The sequence below is a fragment of the Salminus brasiliensis genome, chromosome 1 (genome assembly GCF_030463535.1).
Source record: "Salminus brasiliensis chromosome 1, fSalBra1.hap2, whole genome shotgun sequence".
Classification (NCBI taxonomy): Eukaryota; Metazoa; Chordata; class Actinopteri; order Characiformes; family Bryconidae; genus Salminus; species Salminus brasiliensis.
Window position 1 is genome coordinate 58,674,383 of NC_132878.1, and position 20,424 is coordinate 58,694,806.

At 40.9% G+C, this 20,424-nt stretch overlaps 2 protein-coding genes across 3 annotated transcripts in view; both read left to right on the forward strand.

Moving 5' to 3' along the window:
• The window catches only part of evlb (Enah/Vasp-like b), a 56,409-nt gene extending 45,699 nt beyond the window's left edge, over nucleotides 1-10,710 (forward strand). For both annotated transcript variants that reach the window (XM_072683453.1, XM_072683446.1), the window contains exons 4-13: nucleotides 2,911-2,974; nucleotides 6,912-7,003; nucleotides 7,278-7,573; nucleotides 8,002-8,102; nucleotides 8,252-8,303; nucleotides 8,657-8,705; nucleotides 8,943-9,003; nucleotides 9,303-9,363; nucleotides 9,460-9,517; nucleotides 9,734-10,710. In XM_072683453.1, coding sequence (XP_072539554.1) covers nucleotides 2,911-2,974; nucleotides 6,912-7,003; nucleotides 7,278-7,573; nucleotides 8,002-8,102; nucleotides 8,252-8,303; nucleotides 8,657-8,705; nucleotides 8,943-9,003; nucleotides 9,303-9,363; nucleotides 9,460-9,517; nucleotides 9,734-9,771 — 872 coding nt within the window. In that variant the 3' untranslated portion in view covers nucleotides 9,772-10,710. The remainder of the gene's footprint in view (nucleotides 1-2,910; nucleotides 2,975-6,911; nucleotides 7,004-7,277; nucleotides 7,574-8,001; nucleotides 8,103-8,251; nucleotides 8,304-8,656; nucleotides 8,706-8,942; nucleotides 9,004-9,302; nucleotides 9,364-9,459; nucleotides 9,518-9,733) is intronic.
• Nucleotides 10,711-13,075: 2,365 nt separating this feature from the next.
• Nucleotides 13,076-19,879, forward strand: yy1b (YY1 transcription factor b). Its single transcript, XM_072683466.1, has 5 exons — nucleotides 13,076-13,771; nucleotides 15,628-15,790; nucleotides 16,658-16,718; nucleotides 17,208-17,366; nucleotides 17,565-19,879. Exons 1-5 carry the CDS (start codon nucleotides 13,231-13,233, stop codon nucleotides 17,745-17,747), a joined length of 1,107 nt encoding a protein of 368 aa, XP_072539567.1. The 5' UTR covers nucleotides 13,076-13,230; the 3' UTR covers nucleotides 17,748-19,879.
• The last annotated feature ends 545 nt before the right edge of the window (nucleotides 19,880-20,424 follow it).

The window sequence follows — 20,424 nt, forward strand, 5'->3', positions numbered from 1 at the left end:
CATACGTGCGTGTGAAGCATGTGCGTAAAGCATCAATGAAAAATGAGTTGTAGCAGTGGTGCCTGGCTCCGAGAGCCCAGATCAGGTTCTACTGTGTTTTATTTGTCATTTCGAAATGCTGAAATTTGAGCCTGAGGAAGTAACGGTATCTCTTATTACACCTGTACATTTGAGGCATCTGAGGAATCAGTGCTGTCTTAAGCATTGTTAATTAGCAGGCAGCTATCAGACTTTTACCTGCTCTGTCCATGTCTTCACCTGTTCTTGTCTAAAGGATTCAACCTGGATGGCCGTATGTGTGGTCAGCGTTTAGCAGTAATGAGGTGTGCTGCTGTCATTGCCTGGAGGGTTCATTTACACCTCTGATGTTTCTTCCTCCCTCCTCTAAACAGCACAGCAGTTTAAAGGCAAATTGTAGTTTCCCCCCTCCATCTGACAGGCCATCTTGAGTTTTTTTTTTCCTTAGCAACCCTTCAGCACTTCACAAGCTTTGAATAATTTAGCCTGTTTTACTCGTTAAATCGTCCTCTTCAATTAAATATGAAAATATTCATCTTTTTTTCAAAACCGGATCAGAAAGAGTCTGATTTTTGTATGTATCAAATATTTCACACAATCAAATGATAAAGCATCGTTAGATTTCTTAAGGATAATTATAGCAACTCATGAAATGGTCTGAAGCACTGGTCCCATTATCGGTTTCTGCCAAGTCTAGATCATTATCGTAGCATACAGTGTGACGGCCAGAGGGCACTTCACGGTCTGCAAGGCCTTGAAATAAAATATCTAGGCTCATTTAAGTCTGTCCTGGGATACACAGCAGAATAATGAGCAGTAAAAACGAGTGGCTGTGTAATTATAGAAGTAATCATGCAGTTACAATCAAGACATCGTTATCTCAAAATAGTAACTTTACAGTTTACACTTTCAATGCAAGTCAGTGTAATAAGATAAGAGTCATTTTGGAGCATTTCTATTGGTCCATTTATCATTAAATTTGAACACAATGTAAAGAATAACATATAACATTCACATTATGTCAACGAGTGAAAAACTGTAAAAATTACAAAAAAATACAATTAAATTAATATGAGCACCTAATTCAGAATGTTCCATTATAGGAGCAGAGGTGGTAGGGTAAACTCTTAAAAAAAGGTTCTTCAATTATTCTTCACTAAAGACAATTTTATGAACCATTTGGATGATTAAATGATCCTATGTCTGGTTAAAGGCTTCTTTGGATTGATCAAAAACACATTTTTAGATGGTTTTGGGGAAACACATTTTGTAGATGGTTCTATACTACAGCCTATTAGAACATGATTCTAGACAGCACCTAAAATGTTAAAGGTTAAAGCTTAAGCCCATACTTGAGTTTAATCTATTTTAATTGTGTAGCGCTTGTACAACTGATGTTGTTGCAAAGCAGCATCATGGAAATCCAGTAATGAAACAAAAGACAGGCAGCACATAAAACCACAGTGAGCGATTCAAAGACGAGAGTGGTAAAAGCCTCTTTCAAAAGCTGGAGGAAGAAACTTTGGGAGAAACCAAAAAGGGCCCCATCCTCCTCTGGTAAAAAAAAACACTTCTAAATTATTGATAATTCACTGTAGCACAACATACAAGTGTTAAGGAAAAATAATTATTAATTTGGTGAAACAAAAAAAAATCGTGCCAAAATAAAACCCAATTCAAACAGATCCTGTAAAGTGGCAACTCAATGTACTGAGTAACTCATAGAATTACAGTAGAGCTTCTCAGCTAAAATAAAAAAAATAAGCATTGAAAGTCAATTAAACTAAACATAAGGAATTATTAACTAATGTTAATGATTTAAATGTTAATGAATTAAATGTATCATCATTTGAAAATACTCAGGAAAGTGCAGATCCCTCCAGGTTGTACTTGCATACATGTATCTGAGTAAATGTAACATCCATAGTCTCAGCAACAGCACAAGATGTAACCATCTAAACACGTGTGGCGTTCGTAAGGCACACGTGGTGATGGGCGGGAATTCAGGCACATCCCACCTGGTTGGAGCCAGGTAACGTCTGTCTCAGTGGGAGTGGATTGAATTAAGAAGGCTGACTAAGATAGAATATCATGCCTCATCCAAGAGGTGCGCAGAGGCACGCAATGGCGCAGCTCGCTGATGTGTGGCCTCTGACTTTCAGGCCTATGTGGCATTGACAGTAAGTTATTTAAACTGTTATTTAAGTGTTTCATGTTTCATTACCCAGACTAAGAGTCAAGCACTGAAGGCAAATACTTCCCTAAATACCCAGTCTAATAATGAAGTCACCTTTCTTAGCAAGACACAAGGTCTCTCTATCATTTTTGCCACATGTTTACCCCATTGTTAAGTTGGTTTAGTTATATGTGCTGGTATATATTCAAATGTAATTACTAGAGATAGAAAATTCAGGTCCAGAAAGTAATAATATAAAATATATTTAAATGTATTAAATTTATATATATATATAAATATATGTTGAGTTACAGTTACATTGCACAGGTTTAAACTTCACTTTTTAAAAATATTGCTTCTCTTCTACTTGTAAACACAAATGTGGTTTCCACAGAAGGTCTACACTCTCCACAGAATTTCCCTGCTGTTTCAAGGAGCCACAAAAGAAAAATGATTCATATTGAATAACAGTGATTTTGTTATCATTATCAATAACTGTGACAAATGTAACTAACTGTAAAAATGGTGCTTGTGAGCAAGTGGGTTGCCGTAATTTGTACTTCAGTTTGTTGAACGTCTATTGTAAGTTAACAAAACACAACAGAAAACACTTCTTCTGTTAACTTACTACTAGAAGCTTACATTTAACCAGGGAGGGTTAACAAACTTGGGTCAGCCCTTTAACCTTTCAATTGTTTTTTCTTGTTCGCACACAGGTCCAGCTGTTCAGCGCCAGGTACAGAATGGGCCCACCACAGATGAACTGGAGGCACAAAGAAGGTAAGCTCTTGCCTAAAAGATCATTGTGACTGCAGTGGAATCATTGTAATTAGCATGAGGATGTCCACATTTGCGCCTACAAAAAGCACTATAGCATAAACTTTCCAGTAGAGAGCAGTTAGCAGTGGACAGTAGTGTTGGGAAAGATAAATCAAAAACTGTAATAGTCCTCAGGAGGAGTGGCTGTTTGTATATGTATTATTTTTGATTCCCACTGATAATCGTGATATAATATCAGTGATAATAATAGTCATTAGCAGGAGGTAACAATGGCATGTGAATTTGAATGTAGTGTCTCTTGAATGGAGTGCAGTAGACTGAGTGCAGGAGATGAGAATGAGGAGTTAGGCTGAGGTAATATTTTAGTCAGAATCTGTAAGGGACTATCAGGCTATTCAATAGTCTAAGCGCCTGTGGGATATAACTGTTCATTAGTCTGGAAGACTGGAGGCCCAAATGCTCCATAGTCTCTCCAGAGTGGTCGTGTAGTAGGAGAGATCTCCTCAAGGATTTGCTGCCAGAAAATACTGTGTCCATGAATGTTTAATGTAATGTGTTTCTATGCGTCTATACTATACTGTATAGCCAAAAGTTTGTAGACACCTTCTCATCAACGTTTCTTCTTTCTCAAATCAAGTTTTTTTTTTTAAACCAAGGACATACATAAGGAATTTTCCCTTTTTGCTGCAGTACAGCTACAGCTTTTGCCATGAGGATTAGATTGCATCCCGTCTTCAAGCATTAAGTAAGGCCAGGAACGGATGTTGATTGATTAGTTCTGGATCTCAAACCCCACTCTATCTCGGCCCATTATCCATCACACGAGAGAGTCACATAATCACAACCCAGAGCTGGGGGAGTTTATATCCCTCGAACCTCTCTGTAGCATTCCTCTTTATATGCTTACAGAAAGAAAAAAAACGATTTATGCTTAGCCATGGTATTTCGGTATCTCCACTGTCTGACTTCATGAGAATAAAGGAAAATAGGATGGCACCAGGCCTGGAAAGTCAGTGGGAAAATGCTGCTGCCCCTTGTGGTAAAAAGATGGAAAAACTAAAGTGTGGCCTGTCTCTACAGTAACCAGACTGCTTGCTCAGCTATTCCTCAGCAGTGCATGGCTGGAAAATTCCACGACAATCTGTCTCTCTCTTTCTTTTGCTCTCAGATATGGGTGAATGTCTGTCCTCAATGGGGCTTTAGACAGATTGATTGCATGGACACTGATTTGTGTGCAATGCCTTTGCTAATGTATATAAGTGCTCATGACACAGCAGCCACATTACAAAAGCTAGGCTGCAGCCAAGCAAGGTGGGTCCTTGGTAGCTCTGACCTGTGCAGTCTCCCAGATGATGCACTATATGTTCAAAGGTTTGTGGACACCCCTTCTAATAACTGCATTCAACTGTGTTATGTTGCACCAATTGCTGCCACAGATGTTCAGATGCACACACAATACTTTTGGGATGAGTTGAGGAGTTGAGGATGAGGAGAGGTGGATGCTTAATCAACATTCTGACACCACTAACGTTCTTGTCATTAAATGTGATCACCTCCTCCCAGCAATGCTCCCATCAGATATCTAGTAGAAAGCTACAAAGACAGTTTCTCCAACTAAAGAAAATGCTTTTTTGATGCCCTCGACTTAAAAAAAAATCATAACATGAACCTGGTGTCCCAATACTTTTGTCCATATAGTAAATTTCATCACAGAAATATAACAATCTAAAGGCAGCCTTGTCACATCATCAGAAAAGAGTTGCACAGCAAAACCTGATTGCGAAAGAGGAGACATCGGATTCACAATTAGAGACATTATTAAGCCAATTAGCAATATACAGTTTGTCCAATTGATTGACTGGTTGATTGATTTCCCCCTCCCACACACTTGTCTTACCAATTTAATCACAACCAATTCACACCTGCTAGTTATGTCATCATGCAATGCAGGCTGTGCAGTTGATTACTGCATACACACAAATACATATACACTATGTAAACATCTAGACACTAAAATACCATAGAATACATTTACATGAATATTTAAGGTGTTTTTTGATGTATAAACAGTAAATATATGGCTTTGACTGGTGGGAGTTTACAGGCCTATTTATTTCACACATTGGATTTCCTCTTATGGTGGACTCTTCAAAAAGCTCTGCTTTTAATGGTTGGTAAATTTCACTGTGACAGCCCACAAGAACTTAGCATAGCCTAGCCTAGAGTTTAGAGTTTAGGGCCCAAAAACTCCAGCCCGACCCTACTCCAGCCCTTGCCCGTTCTGTCCGAGCTCGACCCGTCCTGACCCATTAACTGTCATTATGAACCCGAGCCCGTAAAGACTGTTAAAACTGTCTTTTTAAACTACAATTCCGAGTTGTTTAAATGTGCAAAATCTGTTCAAAATGATGTTAATGAACAGTGCAACACGGAAGAAGCAGAGACCTGTTAATAAAACTGTTTATTAGGAATGGGAACCATGATCCACAGGCCAAATAGGCTGTGATGTCTGAATGACTTTCCTCTATTTGAATATAATTTAACAAGGTTTAAGAATATAAAATACTTTCTGAACAAATTAATATTTTTATAATAAGCGTTTAGCCTTTAACACGCAAACAGCAGTAATGCTATGCAAATGATAAAAAAAAAAAAAAATTATGAACGAGGCAACATTTAGCAGGCTAAAGGATTTCAGCTTTTTAATGATCAATGTGTGAGTTATTACTATATTATGATTATCACGCCATAGCTTTCCAAAAAAAAAAATCATAAAAAAACGTAGCCCTATGTCACAAACCATTTTCTTGATCCCAAACCGACAGGGCCTGAGGAAAGTGGTGGGAAATCTCGGCTCGACTCAGCCCGAGTTCGGGTCAAACATCAGTGATGTAGCTGTCCCCTTTGTTTCTAGGCAGCGTATTGTGTGGTTAACTAGCTAAAGATATTGTTGGGTCTAATAGGGTTAGCTTTTAGCCTATCACTCAATCACATTAGCTGCTTCCTTGCATCAGACTGCCCACACACAGCTTGTCAAATCTTCATAGAAAACCATAGCCAATAGAATAGATTTTCTGGAACAGACACACAAGGTCATGCCTAATGCCAAGTATAATACCCCTTTATAATACTATAGGGTTATTTGCTAGCATGGACCACGCCCTGGAAGACTGAGATGGAGAGGCACACGCAGACCCCACCCTTAGTTAGTGATCCAGAACTAATCATCTAACATCAGAACCTGACCTCACTAATGCTCTTGTAGCTGAAATCCTTGCAGCAATGTTCCAACATCTAGTGTAGAGCAGAGGCTGCTGCTGCAGCAAAAGGGGACACAAACAAACAACAAGTCCACCATAAGAGGAAATCCAGGGGCAGTGGTGGCTCAGCGGTTAGAGCGCCGGGATATCGATAACAGGGTTGTGGGTTCGATTCCCGGGCTCGGCAAGCTGCCACTGTTGGGCCCTTGAGCAAGGCCCTTTACCCTCTCTGCTCCCCGGGCGCTGGAGTTGGCTGCCCACCGCTCTGGGTGTGTACTCACTGCCCCTAACACGTGTGAGTGTGTGTTCACTACCAGATGGGTTAAATGCGGAGGACACATTTCGCTGTACAGTCCACACTGTACAGTGACGAATACATGCACCTTTTTATCCTTTTTTTTTTAAACACCATAACAGGTAAAAATAAAGAAGCAAAAGCAGCAACTAGTTGTGTGCGCAGATAGCAGTAAAGTGTTCTTGACAGCACAAGGAGGTACTAACTGTTACTCAGCACTACCAATAATCTTAAGCATCGTTCTCCTGTGAGCTGGGCTGAGAACATTCACAGTACTGCTGCTGATTGTGTGACAGTAATGGCTTGGTAATGATCTGCTTGTGTACAGTAAATTATATGGCCTGCTCTTTGAATGTGTTTTGTGTATGTGTGCACTTTGCAGGCAAATGGAGATGCAGCAGCAACAGCAGCAACAACAGCAGCAGCAACAAATGCAGGCGCATATTGAGAGAGAGCGGCGATCGTCCAACTCAGGTAGGAGAGGGAGCAAATGTGCTTTGTTGGTTTTTTTGGTAGCTTCAGTTTGCACTCCTAGATACCATATATATTCAAATACAATAACAGAGTGCTCAATTCTCCTCATCCTTATGTCATCCTTTTGTGCAGTACAATTAGAAAAAAAATATATATATATCATATGTGTGTGTGTGTGTGTGTGTGTGTGGGATAGATAGCATTATCTATTATTATGTCATTAATAGCACATTGTATAGGTTTTTCATTTAGCAAGTGTCATGTTTCCCGGCAGGTTCCCCGTTTCAGGGACACCCCGCTGTGCTTTCTGTGGCACCTCCAAATGTAGCGCCACCTCCCATGTCAATGGGAGGACCTTGCCCACCTCCTCCACCGCCGCCTGCACCTCCTGGACCTCCTGGACCTCCTGGGCCTCCACCTCCTTCAGCAGGAGCTCCTCCTCCACCTCCACCCCCCCTCCCTGTGGTCGGAGGTGGTTACGGGGGCCACGGGATGCACCATGAGGAAGCACAAGCACCAACCGGCCTTGCTGCCATGATCGCCGGAGCCAAACTGCGCCGAGTGCAAAGGGTCAGTTTGATATTAGCACCAAGATATTTTTAAGGACCAATTCCTGTGCATGTTTAGGATGAAAATAATGGTCTGGTAATACAACAAGGTTAAACCCACACAATCATTACCAATTGACCCTTACAATACAAGACAAATGAAGAATACTGGCCCTTTAAAGATTACTTTCTTATGTACCACCACGTCTACCATTCTAACATTTGGTGTACACAGTAAGCTCAGTGTCAAAAATCCAGATCTTCAGTGGTCTCTAATTAGGCCAGAAGCTCGCTTGTTGTGAAACAATGTTCTAATTTAAGATGTCTAAAGATGGAGCTTGGAGCAGATGTCAGGAGTAGGAGCTTAAATGAGCTGCAGTTTTCTCAGGCCTGCTTGCATGCAGCACAAAGTACTGTGGCCTCTTTTCTGACTGGCCCATGTGTCCACAGCCTGAGGACAGTTCAGCATCTGGAGCCAAAAATGATGCCAACCGGTCGAGTGGAGGGAGCGGTGGTCTGATGGAGGAGATGAATGCCCTGCTGGCACGAAGGTCAGCACATGCTAGAGTTTTTAAGAACAACAAGACAACAAAAAGCAATTAAGTGTTGTGTATGAATCTGAACTTTTGTGCAGTAGTGTAGAATCATCAGTAATGACCTACGGTTTAATAACATAAGACCTTTGCTCTCTTATTGCTAGACGGAAAGCTGCAAGCCAGTCTGAAGACAAGAAAGATGGAGACAGCCAAAATGTAAGTTCTGAAAAGATACTGAAAACTTTATTTGATCTGTTTGTTCTTGTTTTGTATTACAACATTACTGGTCATACCTTGTATCTCTGAAATTATAACGTTTATGTTTCTGAACTTGTTGCACATTCATTTACAGGTCATTTTGTGCCATTGTAATTGGTCTTTTCATCATGAAATGTAAAAGAGCAGCTGCCGACTTGATGAAAAAAACAATAACAACCGTGTGATGTTTTGATACGATAATGAAAAATAATTTAGCTTTTTACATATGAAAATGTTCACGTTTCAACACAAGTTTAATTCTGTACATGACAGGAATCGTTTTAAAGACTATACTGTACTATGTATTTCAGGATGATCCAAATTCCTCCTCTCCCATGTCTAGAGGACAGAACGCCTCAGGTAAACAGCTCCCCAACACATTCTACATATTATGGACCAGTCCGTTTTTGATCAGTGTACAGCCAGATGATAATAGTATTCACACTTGTTTATTCATTCCTAAATACAGTAATATAAATACAGTTCATCTCAAATAATTCATTGAATTTGCCAAATAACAGGGCATAGCACGTGAGACTTTCTCAACTTAAGAGGTACATGCAGGTTGTAATCTGCTGTTTTTATGCTCTCCTGTAGATGGTGCAAAGAAGCCGTGGGATCGAGCCAACTCTGCAGAGAGATCATCGCTGGTATCTAGGTAAGAGAGTTTTTAAAAACATTTTATAAAAGAAATGACTAGCTTACAGTTATCATTTAATGTCATCAACTCTTTTCCTTTTTTCAATATTAGCCATTACTGCACTAAAACGATTAACAAAATACTGGAGTTCAATGATTCAAATTCTTATGCACCTTAATAATATTAATTGTATACTAATATTCAGCAGTGTGAAGCACATCTGTTTACATTAAGAGAAAAACTGTTCCAGTTTTTTTTTAAAGAAAATAAGCTGACAGTCCTTGAGTTTAAATGTGTGTGCATGTTTGTCTGTTTAGGGTTCGACCCGTGGGGAGTGGTAGTGACACAGACGCCTTAGACTTTGACAGAATGAAACAGGTAACAGTTAAACCTCGTTAAACTGATCCATTGTATTGTTGTCTGCTGTTTTTCTTAACAGTTTCTGTTAACTAATTAATCTGAATGAATGATTAGGAAATCTTGGAAGAAGTTGTTCGTGAATTGCACAAGGTGAAGGATGAAATCATTGATGGTAGGTTCAGTTTATGAATAATTTATTATTGTAAATTACATCCAGACAACCACACAGTCCAAAATGAAACCAAAGCCTAATGAACTGAAATAATGAGAAGTACATGACATGTCACTTTGTAATCATGAAAGTGATCATTTGTGACCCCACTTTATGCAAAACGAACCATGAATCACATTACATGACCCTTTAATATGTCTCTATTCTCTCTTTCAGCCATTAGACATGAACTTAGTAGAATTAGCACGACATAATCTCCCAGACCCGTGCGACCCATCTTTTATGAGACCCAAACCCCTGGCAGAACCTGCTGTAGCTGAAGAAGGGAAGACGCCCAGCAACGATACCACCATGTTAAAGCAAATGGATCATTTTGCTCTAACATGAAGGGTACATGTGCTTTCCCTCAGAAATACAAATGGATGGAGGACACTTGCACTGATCTGTGTTTTTTGGGTTTAAATTAATATTTGGTGACTGTCTTTTCAGAGTCTTTAGAGAAATTTGTTTTTATGGTTGTTTTCATTATTATTATTATTATTATTATTATTATTATTAGTGGTGGTGGTAGTGGTGTTCATGTAAGCGGTTGTAGGTTTCTGGTAATGAAATGATTAAAAAATAAATGGATAGAAATGATGATGATGATGATAACAATAATAATAACAATAATAATAATAATAACAATAGCATTGGTCATTGCACATGTCTAAATGTACGCCTTTTGTATTTTTATTGATCTTTATTTTCCTTTGCTTGTGTTAAAAGTTTATTATAAGCATATACACTACCAGTTTACTTCTCACTACCTGATCATGTTCTTTTTTTTTTAAATATTTTTTAAAAATCATTTTGGCAACAAAAATGTGTAGGTAATCACTGACAGAAAGATTTTTAAAACAAGATGGAGCCAGTGACGAGGGACAGGGGACAAACTCTTGCATTTTTGGATATTGCAATCTTATGAACAAAAAAAAAAAAAAACACATCAGTACACCAGAGTATTTGTGACCATGTTGTTAATAAAATGTTTATTGGCTGCAAGGATATGGTGAAGTATTGTTTGTTCTATTATTTCCCTTTTTTGACCAAGTGCTTCCTGGTTTGGATGAAAAGAAGATAAACCTTACATTTAAATTGAAATAAAACTGTGAAAACATGTCTTGGATAAATGAGGTGGTGTGTTTACTTGAGAGAGGTCTGTGTATTAATCTTTCCAACGTGTGATACAGTGAGCTTCCTCTAGTGCCAATAGGCAGCGTGCTTCATATGGTTCTCACATTGTCTAAAGATTTGAAATTCTTGTTCATATATTTTATACATACACACAGTTACAGTCTGACATTCACATACACTCCTCATAGACATGAATGTCAGGGTAATATTGTGCTTTTTCTGGGTTTTCTGGAATTAACATACAAGAGCAAAATTACGTGAACAGCCACTTATGTATCAGTATGTCCTGATGTTGCCATGGTAGCATTTCTGCCCAATAAAATAGGATACATTACTAAACTTTACATTGGGACATGACTGAGTGTCTTCCTGCCTCAAAATCCTGCCCAAGCAGGCAGAATGTCTTATGCATAAGACACATACTTTAACTTGCAAAGGCTTCTTAACTTCCGGTTAGTGATCATGATTGACTACAGATGGTAGCCTCTCTGTGCCCAAATAAAAAGGTTGTTTTTAAAGCACTCTTTAGCTTCACCAACACAGTACAAAGGGAAAGATCAAGGAACTCTCAGTAATTCTGCCAGGGAGGATCATAGATTTACACATCAGGAAGGTCCTACATATGTTATTGGAAGGTAAAGTCAACATTGCTAAACTGTCAGCTGAGAGGATGGTCAGGAACAACCCAATAACCATCAAGACACAAGTCTGCCATATTTCAGGAACACTAGTCTCAGTGTCATTGTACAGTCGAGAGAGTTTTACATCACCAGTGAAGTTGCTCCACAAATTAGAAGTGCTTGAACAGAGAAACAGCATTCTGGAGGAATGCTTTATGGTCAAATGAGAGAAGTGTTTGGAGGAGTAAAGCTGAAGCATTCAACCCCAAGAACACTGGATCAGCTGTTAAACATGGTGGTGGTTGGAATAATAAAGAAGAAGGACTATTGCAGAACTCTTCAGCAAGTAAACAGTCAGTTCTTGAAGGTAGTGATAAAAACAGGAAAAATGGACTTAAGGATCTGAGACACTTTTACCAAGGCCAGATTGTGATAGCTAGACCACTGCCAAATACCACAAGACACCTTCAGAGGTTTTGTGGAATCCATGCCTCAAATGGTCAGATCTGTTGCAGTGGCACAAGAGGAACCCACTCTATATTAGGCCAGTGGTACTACTAATGTTATGGCTGATAATCACTGAATTCAGGTATTTTATTTAGGATAATTGCCACAGGTGTGTAAAATCAAGCACCTAGCCTTGCAGCCTGCCTTTCCACACATTAGTGAAAGAATAGGTGGATCTGAAGAGCTCACTGAACTCCAGTGTGGTTCTGTAACAGGAGCCACCAGTGCATAAAAAGTCAGTTGGTGAAATTACTTCTCTCCTAGATATTCAAGCATCAACTGTGAGTGGTATCATTGCAAAGTGGAAGCGTTAAGGAGCCACAGCAAGTCGGCCATCCAGTGTAAAGTTACATGTAAAGTTACAGTACAGTTACAGTACATGTAAAGTTAAAGGAGCTTCATGGCACGGGTTTCCATGGCTGGGCAGCTGCAAACAACCACTTACATCACCAAGCACAACAGCAAGCATTAGATGTAGAGTGAAGAATCATGCTTCTCCATCTGCCAGTCTGGTGCACGAGAACAGTTACCTGCCTGACTGCCCTGTGTCAACTGTAAAGTTTGGTAGCGGGATAATGCTATTTGCTTGTTTTTCAGAGATTGCCTATAAGCCGCCTAGTCCAAGTGAGATCTTAATTCAGCAGGCCAAGACATTTCACACATCTGTGTGCTTCCAACATTGTGGAAACAGTTTGGGTCCTTTTCTGCCCCAGCATGACTGTGCCCCAGTGCACACAGCAAGGTCTATAAAGGCATGGTTGGGTAGGTTTGGTCTGGAGGAACTTGACAGGCCCACACAGAACCCTGACCTCAACTCTATTAAACACCTTTGGGATGAACAGACTGCAAAAGTCTGGACATCTTTCTAATGGCATATTTTGTTCATTCAGAAGTGAACGCCTCAACAGAATTGGGGGGGGGGCATTTTTAATGTGCTATTACTTTTGGACAAGCCACATTTAATGTTTTGCTTTGCAGTAATGATGGTTTACAATGTGCCAAAGTGTGTCAAACAGTAAAAAAAAAAAAACCATACTACATATAATTTGTTTTCTGTAGTTATTAAGTACACTGTTGATTTTCAGTACACAACTATTAGGCTAGCTTAAAGCTAAAATATGCTTCGAGTCCCGGACTGTGTGTGTGTGTGTGTGTGTGTGTGTGAGAGTGAGCGCCCAGGCCTTCTTGGATCTCGCGAGAGTTGGAAGTGGAGCGTAGTGGAGACGTGAGCGTGTGTGAACGGAGCGGAGTTATTTGTATTATCGGAGAGGGAGGGAGGCAGCGGCAGCGACTATCGTTTCAGGGAAGGGGGTGTGTGTTTGTGGGGCAACGAGCTCTGCTGTGAGTGAGTGTGTGAGTGTGTGTATATGTGCGTGCGCAAGCAAGTGAGCAAAGCTGGCGGAGTTCAACATGGCATCGGGGGAGACGCTGTACATAGAGACAGACGGCTCGGAGATGCCGGCTGAAATAGTGGAGCTGCACGAAATCGAGGTGGAGACGATTCCCGTGGAGACGATCGAGACCACGGTGGTCGGCGAGGACGACGACGACGACGATGATGATGATCACCAGCCCATGATCGCGCTGCAGCCGCTCGTAACGGACGACCCGAGCCAGGTTCACCACCATCAGGAGGTGATTCTGGTGCAGACCCGGGAGGAGGTGGTCGGCGGGGACGAGTCAGACCTCCGAGCCGACGACGGGTTCGAGGACCAGATCCTCATCCCCGTGCCCGCTCCCGGTGCGGAGGAGGAGTACATCGGGCAGACCCTGGTCACGGTCGCGGGGAAGAGCTCCGTGGGGCGTATGAAGAAGGGGGCAGGCAGCGGCAAGAAAGCGGGCAAAAAGAGCTACCTGAGCGCGTCCGAGGCCACCGGGAGAAAATGGGAGCAAAAGCAAGTGCAGATAAAGACTCTCGAGGGCGAGTTCTCCGTTACGATGTGGGCGTCAGGTGAGCTTCGTCGTGCCAAATTTGGAAGTTTCTCTCGGCGGGTTGCTGCCGTGTTGTTAGCCGACAAAGCAGGGCCCTTGCAGGGCGTTGTCCGCTCACAGCGGCTCTCTCCGCGATCCCGACCCGTAGCGCGGTGCCGGGAGTCTCGCCGAGACCGCCGCACGCCGAAAATGCGAGCACTTAGACTGGTGTGTTTTTGTTTTGAAGGGAGGCCATGTTTTTAGGTGTTGCTGGGCGCCGCCATGTTCGCCGAGTCCAGTATGGCGGCCCGTAAAAATGGCGAAGATGGCGGAGAGAGCGCGCTGGTCGCGCTGCGTGTAGGCCGCGGAGTCGGGGGGGTCTTACGGGCTAACATGGGTTTAGAGAGGCAGTGGATGACCATGGATCGCTTAAATGGATGCATTTGCTGCGCTAGGACGTATACACGAAGTGTCCTTATTATAAAATAGCGGTTCGGACTGCTTTATCGGTGATTTGTGTGTTTGTCTGGAGCCACCCTCAGCTGGGCTAACTGCTAGCCAACTGAGCTAACTGAGCTACCCTGCTAATCCGTATTGTCTGCGGTTGTTTTCCTAGTTTGGCGAACAGCTGAGCGGCACAGTGCTACATTAGCTAGCTATAGATTCATCAAGGCGTTCATCGTGATTTAACCTGGTTATCAGTGTCAGTTATGTCAGTAGTGGCCTTTTATCGTGGGTGACTGTTTTTAATGTCGTCTTCTTCGCTATCAGGCCTGTATCGGAACCCAGTCCTCGACTGTACACAAGTGTACTTGAACAAAGCCGGAGGCGCTTCCGCCTCTTCATACAGTGACAGTTGTGTGCTCTCCAGCCAGGAAACTCAGTTCCTCTACACCTTGGTCATTTCCTGGCTCTTTAAACTCGACCTTGTTTGGTTTAGGAGACCATGTCTCTGTTTTTCCCCCCTCCTCAGCAGGGTAGTCAAACTGTGACTCGAGCCTGTCAGGACTGGAGTGATCCACCCTTGTTTTCATGTCTGGCAACTGCCCTAGGGGTAGTCTGAGGCCACAGTGTTGGGTGGTAATGTGTCTTAGCCATAGCTGATGGCACCAGCTGCTCCTCAGCTCTGTGCTGTTAGTTTCTTGCTTTCATCCTGTGGGGTTACATGTTGATATTTTTATTTTCCTTATTATTATTATTATTATTATTATTAAAGTATTTGTATTTGTACAGTGTACACTGTACAGCGAAATGTGTCCTCCGCATTTAACCCATCTGTGGTAGTGAAAACACACTCACACACACACACACTAGTGAACTAGGGGCAGTGAGTACACACACACACACACACACACCCAGAGCGGTGGGCAGCCAACTCTAGCGCCCGGGGAGCAGAGAGGGTAAAGGGCCTTGATCAAGGGCCCAACAGTGGCAGCTTGCCAAGCCTGGGAATCAATTAATAATAATAATAATATTATTATTATTATTATTATATTATGTTTAATATATAGATTTATAATAAAATAGTTTTTTTCTGTGCCACTACATTATCTTTGCAGGTTGTATCTGTGCCATGAAGTAGTCTCTTAAAGGTTTGCATCAGCTAAAAAAAAAAAACATTAATCTGTCGTCAAAAGATACCACTGTGCAGGGCGAGTGGTTAGTCTGATAAGAAAATGGTTAAACTCCATTTGAAATCAAGATACCAGGTATTTACTTTGTGCTTACTGTTGAACAGTTAGTGTTTATTTGCTCAATATAACAATTTGGGAAATGTATGAAGGTCATTCCACATTTTCTGTCATGTTTTATCTTTTCCACTTTGTTAAAATCAGGAACTAAATGGAAATTGTGCTTGGTCAAGACATTCACAGCACACTAAACATTTCATTGCAGATGACAAAAAGGACATTGACCATGAGACTGTGGTGGAGGAACAGATCATTGGAGAGAATTCTCCTCCAGACTACTCTGAATACATGACTGGAAAGAAGCTCCCACCTGGTGGCATTCCAGGAATCGACCTCTCAGACCCCAAACAGCTAGCAGAGTTTGCCAGGTGAGCCCATTTCACACTTCAGTGACTTGTTTACTGAGGTAATGACCATTATCATGGTAATGAATTCGACATAGCACTTGGTTTTTGGACAGAATCAGGAGTTCTAGTGTGGAGTGCAGTGTGACTATAGCAATGGGGTGATCACCCTTAATGGCTCTCTGATTAGGCTGTTTCGGCTGTCATTCTTTATTGCAGGGAATCCTGTTAGCAGTCAATCACTGGCTGTAATTGTTTGCTGTTAAATCAGTATCACTCAAATATTGGTTTCCTTGTGTACTCCATATTACTTTGCAAATCTGAAACTCATGCTTACTGCAGCTGTGATGCAGAAGGATATCGAGTAGTTTTGTATTAAGACTGCAGTGATCCCTGCTGCGTGATTCCTGAGATAAGCAAACATGTTTAAAAATAAATGCATGTAACAGTGAGCATTGCTTTTATTTTTTATTTCTGCACTACATCTGATGTAGAGAAAATTCAGCAAGACTTTTCTGCACTGACTGATGCACTGTACAGCACACTTTATTTCAACATAATTAATTGGCTTTTTTTTTTAGTCCCTACAGTAACAGTGGCGGCCCTTTAGGTCGCAGCTCAGTACGGTAAGCCGTGGGCCTGTGGTGCACTGTTAAACGTAATGGTCACAGGGTTTGTAGATATACAGTGAATCTTTTATTGTAGTCACTAATGAGGTTATAAGGGGCCAAGCTCTTCTCCACTCACAGAGAAAACTAGTGGTGATGTAACTTTTTCAGACCGCCCACTGCCTTATTTTTGTTTGCACAAATGACAAAAGGGACTAAAAAGTTGTGGATTGAGTAATATTGTTTCTTGTATTTAATTCAAGTGTCCTTTTTGCTCTCCCAGAATGAAACCACGGAAGATTAAAGAGGACGATGCACCAAGGACAATAGCCTGCCCCCACAAAGTGAGTGTGTTGAAGTCGTATGTAATGAATTACTTAGCATTTTAGATTTCAAATCACGTCAGAGTACTGTTAATTGCCACTAGGTGGCACATTATGAACTGGTTTGTTCCTCTCATGTTTCTCCTGATGTTCCTTACATTATCATTCAGTTAGTTTTCTGCATAGATCGCAACAGGGCCTAATCACGCAGGTCTTATGTCCTCACCTACTCATTTCAGCATTGCCAGTGTGTCCAGATGCATCCTAAAATGTTTCCTGACATTGTATAGCTAAAATGCTAGATGTTTAGTTGTCTCCATGTGTACCGCAGCTCAAGTAATGCTGTTTTTTTTATTTATTTATTTATTTATTTTATTGCTGGCTGGCTAGCTAGCTAGCTAGCTATACTGCAGAAATGTATGTCCAGTGTGTTTTTGAGTGTTTTCTTGTTGGAATATTCATTTACCAGATTAACACTATTACACTCCTAATCACATTGGCTTTCCCCAGGGATGCACTAAGATGTTCAGGGATAACTCTGCTATGAGGAAACATCTACACACTCATGGGCCTCGGGTTCATGTGTGTGCTGAGTGTGGGAAAGCCTTTGTGGAGAGTTCCAAACTAAAGCGCCACCAACTTGTTCACACCGGAGAAAAGCCTTTCCAGGTTAGAACATGCCCTTGCCTAACATCACCAAATATATTATGTTTGTAAAAACCTGTCTGCCCTGTCTCCCCCCGATGCTTGTTGAATTTAGAGATCTAATCTTTTGGTAGCGCACTCTTGTGATTGAACTAGTGGTAAATACAGAGCTGAGTGATGTTTAATAGAAAGCTAACTCTTGTGTTTGTCTGTCCTGATTAGTGCACCTTTGAGGGCTGTGGGAAACGCTTCTCGCTGGACTTTAACCTCCGTACACATGTCCGGATTCACACCGGAGACCGCCCATATGTCTGCCCGTTTGACGGTTGCAATAAAAAGTTTGCTCAGTCCACCAACCTCAAGTCGCACATTCTAACACACGCAAAAGCCAAAAACAACCAATGAGCACATCCTTTCTGTTTTTTTTTCCTTTTACACCTGGACTCCGCCTCAACGCAACATCCTAACACTGGAGGAATTAACTGTGCTCTTCTGTAGTTCTCCTAAGGAGTGGGGGCAAAAAAAAATCATGACCTGAAGATCTTGGAATAAATTATGGCAATTGTTAAAGACACAGAAGCTAAACATTGGCAACCCATCTGTCCTCAGTTCAGCCTGCTTAACCGTGTGGCCCTTGCCGAGGAGCAGAGCAGGGCTGTGTGCGACCCAGCTGAGCACCCCACGTTTTGATGGCATATGATGCGGCCAGCAGAATGATGGAACTCGTAGACATTGCTTTTTACCACAGGAACGAGATGAACAAGGACGTTTGGACAGTTTGCTTCATTTCTTTTCGCTCTTACTTAAATTTCACCTGTCTGCATAGATGCAGTGCCATGCAGAAGTTTGGGCACCCTGGTAAAAAAGAAAGAAAAAATAAAACTAGCAAAAAAAAACTTGTTGTGACTAGCAAAGTGAGTAAAATATGACCTGATTGCAAAAAGGCATGAAGTTAAAGACTTCCATGTCTTTACTAGTTTAGTTGATTCAAGATTGTGTTTTTATTTTCATCTTTTACCATTTCAAAAATAACCAAAATGCAAAAGGTCCTGAAGCAAAAGTTAGCAGCACCCTGCATTTTCTGTACATCTTTGGCAGGTGTCATAGCTTGTAAACGCTGTAGCGGCTAAGAGTCTTTCAGTTTTGTTGGGGGATTTTCACCCATTCTTCCTTGCAAAAGGCTTCTATTTCACTGAGTTTGGGCTGTCATGCATGCACTGCTCTTAGTGAAGTCTACCTACGGATTATGATGTTTGGGTTGGGGGTCAATTGTAACACCAGGTAGTTTATGGTGGATTTTGAGGTATATTTAGCATCATTATCCCACTGGAGCGCTCATCCTCTTCAGTTTTATTTTACAGACTGTGTGATGTTTGCTTCCAGAATTTGCTGGTATTTAGCATGTGTGATAGACTGCTGGAAAGGTGGTGTTTGATAAAATTCTTCACCTTTTTTTCTTTCCAAACATATCTTTGCTCATTGTAGCCAGTTCTAAAAGTTCTATTTTAACTTTCAGTCCATGTGACTTGTTTTTTTTTTTTTTTTTTAGAACTTCAGACACCGAGTTTTGGGGTTAGGGTAAAGTTAAGGCTATGTTCAGATGCCATTTCCATGAAGGACAGTAGAACAGTGCACCACTACTCCAGTTTGCTTAATCTCTCTGAATGTCTTTTGCAGCTAAATGGGGCTTTTGATTGCCTTTCTATAAATACAAGCTGCTTTTATCCAAGTTTGTTTTTTTTGTGTATTAGACCTAAACCGTAACCTCTACCAAGTGCCATTTCTTAACTACATAATAAACTGAGGAAACGGCTAGCTAAAAACACATAGCTGTTTTCTTATAGCCGCCTTTTGTTTTGTGGGCACAGATTATTTTAATTTAAGAGTCTGAGAATCTAAGAGCTTAAATCTCTTGGGGTGCCCAAACATTTGCATGGAGCTTCTTTCCATGTTTCACACTCAAGTTAAATAATGGTTAAAATGTTGGATGCAGTGTTTCATCTTTAACCACGTGCCTTGTGGAGATCAGTTCATGTATTACTTACTTCACCGTTTACAGTAACAGAATTTTGACGGGGGGGTGCCCAAACATCTGCTTGCCACTGTATATTGTTTAATTTTGTATTTCTGAGTGTGCATATTGTACACTTATTTTTGGGATTATGCTTCAGCCTTGATCATTCTTTATCCATGAGGATTTAAGGTTTTGCTTAGGACATGTTCTTCTTGGAAGGGTGGATCATAGTTACTGTAAGACAATACTTCAAAAGTATTTTATGTAAAAAGTTATCTTTTACTGTTTTGTTTTCTTTCTGTCTTTATTTGGTTGTAATCTAACCATTGAATAATCTTGTATACTTGTATTGTATGGCTGTATGGAGATCATGTAGAATTGGACAGCAGCGTGATTTCAAGTGTTTACTGCTTTAAAGTGTTTATTCATCAGTTACTTTCTCTTTTGTCACATTTGTCTCACATGGCAAAAAACATTTAATTCACTTTTAATCCCATCTCACAATAAAACACAGTGTGACCTATCATTTTTCTTTGTTTAGATTTGTGTATTGTAAAAGCCTAAAACCATGAAATTCTTTGTTAATATTTACATTTTCATGTATTTCAGTGAGCTGCAATTAAAGAAAAAGGAGAGAGTACTGAAATATGGTCCCAGCTCTTTTTATATGGGTTGTTCCTCGCCTTTTGGAGGGCAAGCCTTAGAAAGGGTCAGTATGTATGTGCAGCTAAAACAGCCTCTGAACTGGAGGTGTTTAAATAAGTAGATCTGTATGCCGTTGCTCGTCATGTGTCTGTTGATCTCAACGGTCATCCAGTGACCCAGACTCTGAGTGGCATCTCTGATGCACTCAGAAATGATACTGACCTCTTGTGGTCAAGATGTGAATAAGAGGTGATGCCCCCCAAGTAAAATTTATGATCTTAAATATATTAAAAACACCTGTTCATTTCCTTTTCTTCCCCCTTTCTGTTTCTTTTCCCTGCTCTTTCTTCTGTGCTAGATCAATATATCTTTTTGGAGAGCACTTTGGAAGATATCATTGCCTAACATTGGAGTCGCGCTGTC